The sequence below is a fragment of the Cornus florida genome, unplaced genomic scaffold (genome assembly GCF_030987335.1).
Source record: "Cornus florida cultivar Cherokee Brave unplaced genomic scaffold, ASM3098733v1 CherokeeBrave_3.0.0_Hap2_Chr06, whole genome shotgun sequence".
In the NCBI taxonomy this organism is placed as follows: domain Eukaryota; kingdom Viridiplantae; phylum Streptophyta; class Magnoliopsida; order Cornales; family Cornaceae; genus Cornus; species Cornus florida.
This window is the reverse complement of record NW_026775576.1, coordinates 68,234,596-68,247,003: the sequence shown is the minus strand read 5'-3', so window position 1 is coordinate 68,247,003 and position 12,408 is coordinate 68,234,596. Positions and strand designations below refer to the sequence as shown.

Sequence of the window (12,408 nt, the reverse complement as noted above, 5' to 3'; positions counted from 1 at the left end):
TACACTAATGCCACTCATTTGACCATTACACCAAAAATCTCTTAATCAACCAAACACACCCTTATGTCACTGTTTATTGTCATTATGTGTGTGTGTGTGTGTATATATATATATATATAATTATGTGTGTATATATATAGTTATACATCTTGATTATCTTCTTCATAATAGGAAGGAATTTCTGATTAAAAAACAAAGCGTGCGCGCGCACACACACCCTCATATCAATACACATTGCCCATCATCACATACACACACAGACATATATACGCACATAATTATAAATCACTAGTAATCGTCTCCTTCACACCGCACTGCTTTTTGAAAAGGAGAAAAAAAAAAGAAAAAAAATCCGCCTTCACCGCATAAGAAGAAATGGCACAATCATGAAAACAAATCATACAAACTGATACAAAAGGACTTTTACTGAAAATTGCACGGTCTTGTGGACGGAAAAGAAATATTCCTGTAAAAAGTAATTTGAAATGTGTTTTCGTTCAATTTTTAAAAAATAATGGATTAATAGTACACTTCTTAAAATAAGGTGTGAAATTGTTGTGCCAAGTGGCACTCGGGTTGTGTTTTTTTGGACACTTTACCCAATTTAGATAAATTACAGACTAGAAGATTAAGCCTAAGGATTGAGGATTTTGAGAAAAAATAGACATGTTGATTGTGATAACATCCAGACATGACATTACTTAATTCTATAATTATAATAAATAATTGATTCCAACCAAGGGGCCTATGGACCGTAATGCAGCATTTTGAGGGAGTGTTCGGCTCTGTAGCGAGCCGAACCTTTTGGTATGGGACTCGACAACAGACAGGCCCAGAGGTTCACATTTTAAAGAGCAATTATAAAAGTGGGCCAAACACGATTTTTCTTTTGTTATTTGTTTCTGGTCTCCTACTTTCTCATAGCACTTCTCTCTCTTATCTCTCTATCTAAAAAAAAATTAAAGTAGTCCGCATTATACCGATCAGCCATATTAATAAAGTGTGGAGAGCCTATAAAGATCACCACAACTGATTCTCTAAAATTTAATCAATGTAATTTATACCTGCCTAAAGATCCAGCGACAAAAATATAATTGAGCATTTAGATAAAAAAATAGACATATTAATGGGCGATAGCATACAAACATAACATTGCTTGGGAAAATGATTTGAAGTTTGATTCCAATCAAGTCGAACACTCACAAGACGCTCACAGTTGTTATAATACATAAAAATTTAATAAAAACAACTAACAAAAAAATTCAGAAACAAAATTATAATGTGAGGTTTAAGAGAGAAAAAATAGACATGTTCACGATCCACACAAACCCCAAATATCATTGAAACTAGTCATTCTGAGGGGCAGTTGAAGGAAACTCTAGAACATTCATCCTCATAAGCTCTAGCATAATCTGCTCTGCACGCAAACCAGAAGACAATAATCTTTTACATATATAGTGTGTGTGTGTATATATATATATATGATAAGAAGAGTTATGTGAAGCTTCAATTTGTGTCATACATTACCAGTTATCTATATCACAATGATTTAGATACACAAATTCATCTCTTTTTTGTCTATAAAAAAAAATCAAAAAAAAAAAAAATCAAAATCAAAATTTACCTCCTAGGTGGTAATCCACACATGCCAATGACTAAATAGAATGTCAAGAAATTGAACTATAGGAAAACCAAAGCAAAGAGGAGAACAATGTAATGGTAGATCTGTTCACAAACTCTATTTCAATAATACACCACTGGATAAATGATACAGAAAATGGTTTACAGAAGCTAAGACCTCATTGTACTCGTATATTTACTGCCCTTATCAAACATAATAACACAAAACAAAGATACAGTGACATTTACTGAACTGCAACTAATGGCATGCTATTATCTGTACATGTTCGGTCTAACATGATTATCATGCAAGGAGAAGTTATTAGCTAGTGGCATCCCAGTTTCCCCATTAGAAAGAGGTTTCGAAAGTGCCCCATTAGAGGGCAATGGCACCCGTGGCATCAGGTCTGTGTGCAAGGGATAAGAGGGATAAGTGGGATAAGTGTACCTCTTAGAAGAGAGGCGGCCCATATCCAAGTTAGGATCAAGATAGGTGTATCTACTAGAAGAGGGTACACTCACATCCAAGCACGGCTCAAAGAACGGCTTACGTGAATGAAGTGTGGACCTAGTCTCTGTGTATGGGCCAGAAGGCATGGTGAGAAATCGATTGTCAATGGGAACACTTGGCCTAGACTCAAAGTAAGGACTGGCCATGAATCTACTCGAAGATGGTACACTCAAATCCAAGTGAGGCTCAAAGAATGGCTTATTTGAAGGAACTGTGGACCTCATCTCTGTGTATGGGCTGGAGGAGACGGCGAGAAATTGATCATCAGAAGGAACACTTGGCCTAGAATCCAAGTAAGGACTGGCCATGAATCTATCATCAGCATAACCATCTCTGTGAGGCTCAAAGAACGGTTTATTTGAAGGAACTGCAGACCTCATCTCTGTGTATGGGCTGGAGGAGATGGCGAGAAATTGATCAGAAGGAACACTTGGCCTAGAATTTAAGTAAGGACTGGCCATGAATCTATCATCACCATAACCAGTATCAGGATAATAATTTGTCAAACTTAATCGAGAACCTGAATGCAGGAAGTTGGCTCGCGTATTTCCTTCAAATTGAGAATCAGTTGGCACTCTGAAAAGCCCAGCACATCCAATAGGAACCTCTACTCTGTCACCGGTTCTCATAGCAGGAACAGAAGGCTCAATAGCTTTCCCAACAGACCCACCTTCTATTAATGGAAATCTATTGAGGTTGTGCTTTAGCGATAACTTAGCTTGCTGAAGTGCCTCCAGCACAGATCCTAGTTTATTGGAAGTATCACGGGGCATCAATGCAAGCTCATTTTGCCTCCCTTCTTTGTTGAAGAAACTACTGCCTTCATGAGAAGAAGAGATCATGTCCGCTGACGGGTTCCCAAGGGATCCCTGTGAGGGCAGATGTTGATGGGAGCTGCCTGAAGCTGGATGACCATTACTTGGTGAACATTCTTGAATATGGCTCCCCGTAGCCATAGGAAATGCAAAATCTGAAGCTGGGGATTCAGAAGCAACAACACTACTGCATTTTTTATCCTGTAAGCATCCCATATCAACGTGTGGCGGTGGCTGAAAGCCATTGATATGACTTTCAGATGATTCTTTAGTGAATAAAGCATCCCCCATCTTTGACTTCCCCTCTTGGTCTTCAGAGGAAATTGTCAGAGCAGGATATGGAGGAGCTGGTGCCTTGATTTCATCTCTCTCTTCAGTGATATCTGAGTTGTTCCCAGGATCGCATGAATCCTAAATGATTTATCATTAAGATAAGAAACAAACATGACGTAAATTAGCATTACAAAATCTATAACAAAAGGCATAAGTGAAGAGTTCTAGATATGAAGTCAATCAATGTAAAAAGGATTTAAACACCAAAGTTAATGACAACCAATGAACAGGAAGAAGTAAAAAATAAAAATAAAAATTAACAGGAAGAAGAGAGAAAAGAACCAGACGTTTATGTACCACGCGATGCTTCAGAAAGCAACTAAGCCCATGCCACTTCATCTCAAGACTGAATTTTCAGGAAACTTCTAGCCCTTTGAGGCATGCATTTCAAGCATTTTGAAGAAATTTAAATAGGGAAAGGTAAAAAGAAAAGATATTGCTATGTTCAATGATACAAGCTTGGATTTCCAAGCTTGAAAAGTGACCGTGTGCCTGAGTATGAGGATAAGCCAATTTGTGCATATAATTCAAAAGTTTAGGTTTGTACTTGGTACCCAGCAAATCCCTTTAGCACAAAAGGTTGGTGGGACAACTACCATGTAATGGCCTACTCTTATCTATTTTCTATTTTTTTTTTTTAAATAAAAATAATAAAGTGCAAACAAGCACTTAAAACCATTATTCAACATAATTTGTACTTTCCGAAACTCTTCATAAGCTCCTCTTACACACATAATTTTTATTATACATGTTAAAAGGGTCAGAATTCAACACCTTCCTTATTTAAAATTTGGGTAAACTAGAATGACCTCCCCTGAGGTTTGGTCTAATTGCAAATAAACTTGAGGTTTGCATATTTTTGCAGCTTGTCCCCCTGAGGTTTGCCTCGATTTTGCAAAGACCTCCCCTCCATTCAAAAATCAGTAATTTTCATTAACAAAAAAAAAGGGGGCAAATTATAGATAGCACCCACGAGGTTTTCATCTCGTGCACCTAGATAGAAGTATGCGCCATATATTGGTCAACCACCCTTGTGGTTTCTTTGACCTAACACATGACCACCATTCTTGAGTGATGCATCAAATCAGTGTATGGTAACTATATTTTTGGACAAAAATAACCTTGCTATTGTGAGAAGACCAAATTGTCGATTAATTGAATTGAAATTACATCATTCCAAAAGGACAAAAGTATGGAGATAATATTGGTTTTTTTAGATGTAAACCTTAAAATAATTAATCAAAATGTGAAAAATAAACAAATAAACATGATCTAGGGTAAATATGATTTATTGAAACCTAAAATGACAAATAAACCATAAAAAATGAGGGGAATATAAGAGGAGGGGTAAAACAGTAAGTTACACTCACCCACTCCCTTCCAGAATTTTCTTTTAAATAATGGTTATGTGCATTAAGGTCATATAGGTAAATTTACCTTCATCTCCAAAGGTCAACTAGTCAATTTAGACTTTGCTGTTAATTGGCGCATACTTCTATCTAGGTGCACTAGATGAAAACCTCGTGGGTGCTATATGTAATTTGCCCTAAAAAAAAATTGGTTGAAGTGACCAAAATGCCCATCAACATCATAGAAAAGACGTTATTACCCTTGTAATGTCAACAAATGACAGAAAAAAATCATGTTTAAGTGGACCAAACTACCCCTTACACTACAACGATGAAAGTAAAACCAAATAAAACACCTTTCGTTTGTAAGACCCAACCCCGTATGTGTGTGTGTGTGTGTGTGTGTGTGTGTGTGTGTATCACAACCACTTCTACCACCATCATCATCGCACCCATAACGAACCCAATTGATCATCAAAAACATCTATTTTTTATTGTATATGAGGGACATACCAAATTGGTTTGATATGGTTGTTGGCAATGGTGCTATTTCACATATATAGTATAATATAATCTGATCAGCTATTTCTTCTACCTCATAAATGTCTTAGGCGCTGAAACATATTACGTTTGGACACTGCATTTCCTTCAAGCTGTCACTCCTTAAAAACGTGAAAGAATCCTTAAATCAGTCAATGAATCTTCACCTTCTCTCCAAGTAGCAGAAACAGTGACTAGGGACATAACCTTGTTGGGTTTCATTATTTACTTCTTTCTGTATTCTTGGTTAGTTTTAGACATGTACCAATCTGGTTGCTTGTATAAACACAAGTGTATGTATAGACATGTACAGGGTCCGGGCTTGGATAAAGATTTGATTTTAGTGCTTCAGAGATGAAAATTATAGAGAGTGCTTAAACGAAAATGCAGCAGTGTCCATTGAATCCGGTGAGCTCGAGCAGACATATATAGAGAGAGTGCTGCTAGCTGGGATTCATGCTCTGAATATCATTCATGGATGAAGGAACGTCAATGGAGCAGTTTAAGTGACAAAGAAGAAAACAGAGCCCAACTGTTCCGGCGAGAAAATACGTAAAGAACCCTGTAGCAGTCAATACACATCTGAGTTCCTAGCAAACTGAAATTCATGTATCGACTCACCTAAACGGGTGCTATCAATCTCGAGCAGAGCCCTAATCAAACCCCCCCCCCCCCCCCCCCCCCCCCCCCCAACCACCATCACCGATTTCTAATCCATCCCATCCCTTCAGGTCGTTGAAGCTTCTGGGTCTTCTGCGATTTTCCAGTTGGGTCTTCTTTCTACAATTTCCAATTAGGTCTTCTTTCTGCGATTTCCCAATTGGGTCTTCTTTCTGCGATTTTTCCAATTGGGTCTTCGTTCTATGTTCGGTGTCGGCCGGATAGATGAGCTCGGCTGATGAGTTGTTCTTGAACAACCAAATCCGATCGATGAAGCTCTCATCATACTTGCAACATCCGCAAAGTTTGTCACCACTCGTTCTGGAAGAAATAGAAAGAGATTATGATGAACCCGATGATAATATAGAGAAAATAGAGAGAGGACAAGATGGAGACAGCCAAGCGAGACAACGACACCGGCAGTGAGAATGTGGTGGTGATGAAGCTTGGTTGATGGGTCTGTTTATGTGTGTGACAGTGTATTTTATACATATGAATGGAGAGAATATGTATAATTATATGGTTGTGGGTATAGGGGGCAAAATAATGAGGGTAGACAAGTAAATTCCTCACAAAATCTGACCTAAGGAGGTCTTTGCAAAAAAATGGCAAGCCTTCGGTTTATTTGCAATTAGGCCAAACCTCAGGGGAGGTCATTGCAGTATACCCTTAAAATTATTTCATTATTTATGAAGGAGTTTTTTAGGCTGACCTAGAGCGCAAGGACCGTGTCAGAGGATTTCAACATTTTGCTTTACACTAGTATTCTCGAATATGTGGTACCATATTGGATCCTAAACATATTGTTGGTAAATGAAGGAAAAGCAATGACAATAGAATACTCAAAAGAAATAACAATGCATCATAATACCACAGCCCTTCGATCATGGAACCATATCCATTAATTTTGGAGCTTTTTCCACATGCAACTGTAGAGGAGATGATTTGACAATATATGTTTAAGTCAATAGGGTTCTCTTACAAGTCTTCCTAGGAATCAACTATGTTATTATCATTTGTATGCCTTTAGGGCTTTAAGAAGAGAATGTCTTATTAAGGTACTCTAATGGGCATTGATAGTTGTAGAGAGTTTATTTTATTTGAAGGTAAGCAAAGCTATTTGATTAGGCCTCAAAGATGATAAAATTTGAAGAAAGATAGTTTGAAAAGCTTTGAACTTGTCATCTTCATCTCACAACCTTTTCTCTCTTCATTTCTCTTTATCTCTATCTATATCTACGAGGCTCAGAACTCCACTTTTCTGTCCTCCCTCTCCTCACTTTTCTTCTCTTCTAGCAAAGAGGCCCCAGATAGGCATTGTTCTCTCTTTTTCTCTCTCTCTCATATCACCCTTCTTTAATAAATTCTTCTTTTTCATTCTTCCCTTTCTCTCTCTCTTATGTTCACCTCTTTTTCTTTCTCATTCTGAGGAAACCCAGTGGAGGTCACAATGACATCAGATAATCAAGATGGCAAGATAGACCACCGAGCAAGTCATTATGTCACTGATCCTACAATTATGTTGCTAATACTGCCAGTAAAATCTGTTCCCACATCACACATATCTTGCAAATGGCTTAAAGAAGCACTTATCAAAAAAGTACCTAAAGAAGCAACTACAATAGAATATCAGCATTGTTAGTCAAGAAGGAACAACAAGCTCATGATTGTTACAGCCATAACGACCACTCTTCTCTGGTTATCTTGCAACTTGCTACAGTTTGATTCCACAACACATTTCCAAATGAACAGTCATTACACTATTTAAGTTAGCATCGTTTTCTCTATTCCTCACAATGATGTACCCAGGTCTGGCATAAGATTCAATACTGTAGACTTTCGTTGACAGCCTGTTCAACAAACCTAGAAATGTTTTAGATTACCCTGGGGTGTCGGGGGCTTAACAAACCTAGAAATGTAATGACTGACTTCAATAATGTACTTTACATCAGCTAAGTTCACATTTCACAATAAATATCGTGTATAGAAAAGCAAATGATAGAAATTCAATTTGTAATTGCACCCAAGAAAACATCAACCATCCAACAGCATGATAATGAATTCAATATCCTCGCCAATTTATCGGTAGATCAAAACAAGGAAAAGGAGAAAAGACGACAACAATTAAGATAAAAGACAAGTGCTCCTTGACCGGATGGGAGCCAAAATCATACATCACATTAGTCTGCACACAACACTAATGATACAATAATTAGAATTTAAAGTTTTTAACTAAGGAATAAAGTCAATTCCTACAATTTGATGTCAACCTTGAAATAAAATTCCTGAATGGCCAAAAGGGCATTGTTCCAATAGTCAAAACAATATTCTAAAATTATCAAGATTTAGTAAACGCGTATGAATGTTCATGAGACCAAAAGGTGCTGATAAAGCTTACCGGTGTACTGCTATTATTCTCTCTGAACTTCTCTTCCCACTCTCTTTGAGCTTTCTCCTCCGCTTCATATCGCTCAATGAGTTCTGCTTGATGTTCTAGTGCTCTTTCCATGTCTTTTTCACTTCCATGTCCATTGATATAATTGTCAGCATCAGTTACATCTCTTTGATTCTCCAAGCCCCCTGAAAGTGGACCTTCCAGTAAAACTTGTTCTCCCTGATTTTCAGATTCTACTCTCAAGAACTCAGAACCAGTGTCAGAGCAATTTGGAAAACCTTCCGAACAGGTAGCAACCCCATTGGCTTGAGGAGTTAGCATGCCAGTGTCAGTTCGTAAATCCCCATCCGCTGATCTGAAAAGACAAACTAAAACATAGGAAACTTTCGCAGCAACAGAAAATATTTTAAAAGGAGTAGAGATGGTAAATTCCATGGTGCCAGAGCAAGTTAGTATGAACTAGGAGGTCCACAAGCAGACAGACCCAATTAATTAAGATAATCAAGAGAAATTGTTTTGGTTCTATATGCAAAAACAGGTAATATTCAAAAGCTCCCCATGGTAAGAAAGTCAAGGTTGGACCAGAACCATTTGCAATCGATAAACTACACAGACCACACAAAAGTGTATAGTTTTTACCACAATAAAATTGCAATATAAATAGAACCCTTGCAATTCAATCATGGCTCTTACATAAGTTAAAACAAACGAAAGAGCAACAGAAAGAAGGTACACCAACCTTGTCTCCCTGGATCGTATCCGGCGACAAGATTTGCCAACACGTTGTTTCGGTGACTCAAAACCAATGGATGCAGAACTCCTCCGTCTTCTATTAGAAGAGTTCATATACTTCTTTTCACGAGAATGTGGAGAATCCTTGCCACTTTTCCAGGACAAGCTTCTGCCAGATAACGAAACAGATTCAAGCTCAGAACCTGAAAACTCATCCACATCATTCCCTCTCACCTTCAAAGCAACCGAACTTTCCTCCTTCACGGAATTATTGCCTACTTTAGATTCACAATGGGTCATTTCCTGATCAGAGCTTGAATCAAATTCCTCAGATAATTCACTCATTCCATGGTTCTCCAAAATGGCGAGAACATCTGCTGTTGCTTTTTCGGCCTTCTTTCTTTGGAGAGACACAAACTTTAGCTGTTCTTCCAGCTCCACTACCTATGAACATAACCAAAAATCTAAGAGTACAAAAGGAGGGCTGGCAAATACAGCTAGAGACAGACACACACACATAAATTTTGGAACAATAGATCATGCCATAAAAAGTCCACATGCAGTTGAAACAAACAGATAAAACTAACCCTATTTGCCAACTCATCAGCTCTCTGTCTTGCAGTTTTAGACACAGCTCTTTCAGACAGCAACCGTGCGCGAAGGAACTCAATTGTCATTGCAGGGGAATCTTCCATGCTACTGTTCTTCCTGATTAATTCAAACCAGTATAAAAAAATAAAAAAACCAGGAGCAAAAGTTCCATAAAACACTAATATCCTAGTGAATATCAGTTCTGAACATAAGTATAAAATATTGTATACTTCCATTCCAAATAATAAATTTAATTATTCAGAACTGTGTTCTATTCATTCTCTCGGTTTTCTTCTCTATAAGAAAAAAATTCCAACAATAAATTAAAATCTAGCAAGATATTATAGCTATGTTACATGGACTTGGGTACGTGTGTCGGGTATGGGTACGTATCCATGCATCAGACGTGTCAAATCGCTAAACAGAAGGACACACATACACTAATATTTATATCTAATATAGTGTTCAATCAAGGCATTTAACTCATTTTAAAGTAATAATACAATATAATTAAATGATTGGATATGCTTTTTAAGTACATGTCCAACCAAAAGTGTCGAATACATATTCCATACCCATGTCCGAGTAATATGTGTCCAACACGGATACAAAAAAAAAAATTTAGTACTCAGAACTGTTAACTCTATTCTCTCTAGGTTTTCTTCTCTATAAGAAAAAAAAATTCAACAATAAATTCAAAATCAAACAAGATAGAGTTTATAGGTATGATATTATGTGTCACTAATTATCTTCTTGTTCAAATAATACATCTCAACTATGTGATTTTTTTCCATAAGTCTGTCCCTAAGATACCACATCCTAGAGTATGTGAAGCACCTTTTTCCCAATCCTAAATTGATCCATCTACTTGTACCATTGATGCATACTAGCGCAAATACAAAATTAACATAAACCTTAACCTCAATAGGTAAGGATCTTGCATTAATACCATTGCAAAATAGTGAAGAATGCATCACCTTGAAACAGACCCTAAAAACCGTTACCCCAAATTCAATTTCTTAAAAACGTGAGAGAAATGAAAAAATATGCTGAGTAAAGAAGACCCCCCCCTTTTTTTTTCTTTTTTTTTTTTAAACTTCTAAACATTGTTTCCACCAACAGGCCTGTGGCCTAGCAGTACAAGACTCTTATTTCCCAAAGGGAGGTCAGGAGTTCGAACCTCAGTGGAGGCAGTGTGTGTGAGTCCATACTAGGAAAAAAAAAACATTGTTCCCCGTTCTCTCATTCTTTTAGAGAAACAAATAGAGCATGAATTTGCAAGAAAACAAAAGATTATCAATAGTTAAATGTTGAATTCCCATCATTACCCCGGAAGAAGAACCCATTGTTATTGAGAAAGCAAACAAGCCCATTTAATCAACTTAAAGTTAAAACCCATGGAAGCTAGAGCCCCTACAGAAAACCAGAAAAGCTAAATCGTCTGATCAAAACCATGGATCAAATCCCCATTCATCGGGGATTAGTGTTAATGTCTAAGGGAGGGTAGTACCACTAGGAAACTATAGATATAAACCTAACATAAGAAACCCATTTGGTGGAGCTGAAATGACCTTTTCCTATCTTGGGAAACTAACAATAAAACGGACAAAATGTAAAAGTTCCAATTTTCTTTTCTTTTTTTTACTCCATTTTCTGAGAGAATGAGAACTGGGTAATTCAAATCACTATGAAATTCCAAATAAACCCAAGCTCAAATAATTTCTGAACTATCATTTACAAACAAAATAATCCCATGAATAAGTGAGCTAAAATAGATTTGGTCAATATAGAACAATCGGATAATAAAACACAAAATCATAGAAAATGGGAAGAGGAATCGATCAATACCTCTGATCTCGATCTTGTTGGTTCGTTGAATTCTGCATCGTCAGAAGCAAAACCCTAACCAAACCTTCACAAAGAAAAAAAGGAACTTGATCTTCAATTACTAAATCACACGAAATGAGTATAAATTGAGGGTGATTAAGTGATCAAACACAAAATTAAACACGAAAAGATAAGTGGGTTTTTGTGAGAGAAGCAAATGAATCGAATTGGAGAGTTTTACCTTAGGGGTTGCCACTTCAACGGGGATTGTTGGAAACCCTAATGAGGCGTTTGGTTTCATCATTGCAGGTGGAGCTTACTACTACTATGAGAGAGAGAATAGAGGAGAGAGAGAGTAGAGGGAGATTGTGAAGTTGGTGACTTCGAGGGGTCGTTCTGGGAATGATCACAGGAAGCTTCCCTTCTAAGACCACTTCGAACAAACGCAACAATGTTCGCGGGACATTGGTGTCTGGTCCAATGTCTATAGAATTATTAGTTACTCGTATTACTCTAGCCTTTTCATTTTTTCAATTATTTATTTATTTATATATATTGTGAAAAAAAAAAAATCAGAATATTGTATCCTTAAAAATAATAATAATATATACAAGTTGACTCCACTTGTGCAGTTTTTTTTTTTTTTTTTAAGTTAGTGTTAATATATTTTTTCATATTTTAATCAAAATATTTTTTAAATATTATCTTTTAATTTAATTTAAAAATTAAGATATTTTAAAAATATATATGACTAAAGATTTTCATTGATCAAGAATCATAATTATAGTCAGAAAAAATCCCCAATTTAACAGGGAAGAGAGATAACATGGACAAATAAATAATCACATTGAACTTTGAAATTCATTAGAATCATAAGAACTAGGTAAAGTGCACAAACCCTACTATAGCCCTTTTGCAAATAACTTCTCTGAATTAAATTGTTCCCCTAAATTATTGATTCGTTGCAATTAAGGACAAATTTATCAAAAAATACTATTTTATCATTTTTCATTAAATTTGTCCTTTCTTATTAGA

General features: G+C 36.6%; 1 protein-coding gene across 1 annotated transcript; it reads right to left on the bottom strand.

Moving 5' to 3' along the window:
- Positions 1 to 1,681: 1,681 nt before the first annotated feature.
- Positions 1,682 to 11,876, bottom strand: LOC132311864 (uncharacterized). The gene is made up of 6 exons (XM_059810000.1): positions 11,615 to 11,876; positions 11,395 to 11,458; positions 9,543 to 9,663; positions 8,963 to 9,399; positions 8,227 to 8,578; positions 1,682 to 3,357 (listed from the first exon to the last, which is right to left on the bottom strand). Exons 2-6 carry the CDS (start codon positions 11,430 to 11,432, stop codon positions 1,894 to 1,896), a joined length of 2,412 nt encoding a protein of 803 aa, XP_059665983.1. The 5' UTR covers positions 11,433 to 11,458; positions 11,615 to 11,876; the 3' UTR covers positions 1,682 to 1,893.
- Positions 11,877 to 12,408: the final 532 nt, after the last annotated feature.

Bases quoted from the DNA above. Each gene is read 5' to 3' on its own strand.
- LOC132311864 (XM_059810000.1), bottom strand. From the start codon at position 11,432: ATGCAGAATTCAACGAACCAACAAGATCGAGATCAGAG. The intron at 9,664-11,394 runs GTATTGATCGAT...TGAATTAATCAG, and splicing joins CAACAAGATCGAGATCAGAG to GAAGAACAGTAGCATGGAAG. The intron at 9,400-9,542 runs GTTAGTTTTATC...TTATGTTCATAG, and splicing joins CTGATGAGTTGGCAAATAGG to GTAGTGGAGCTGGAAGAACA.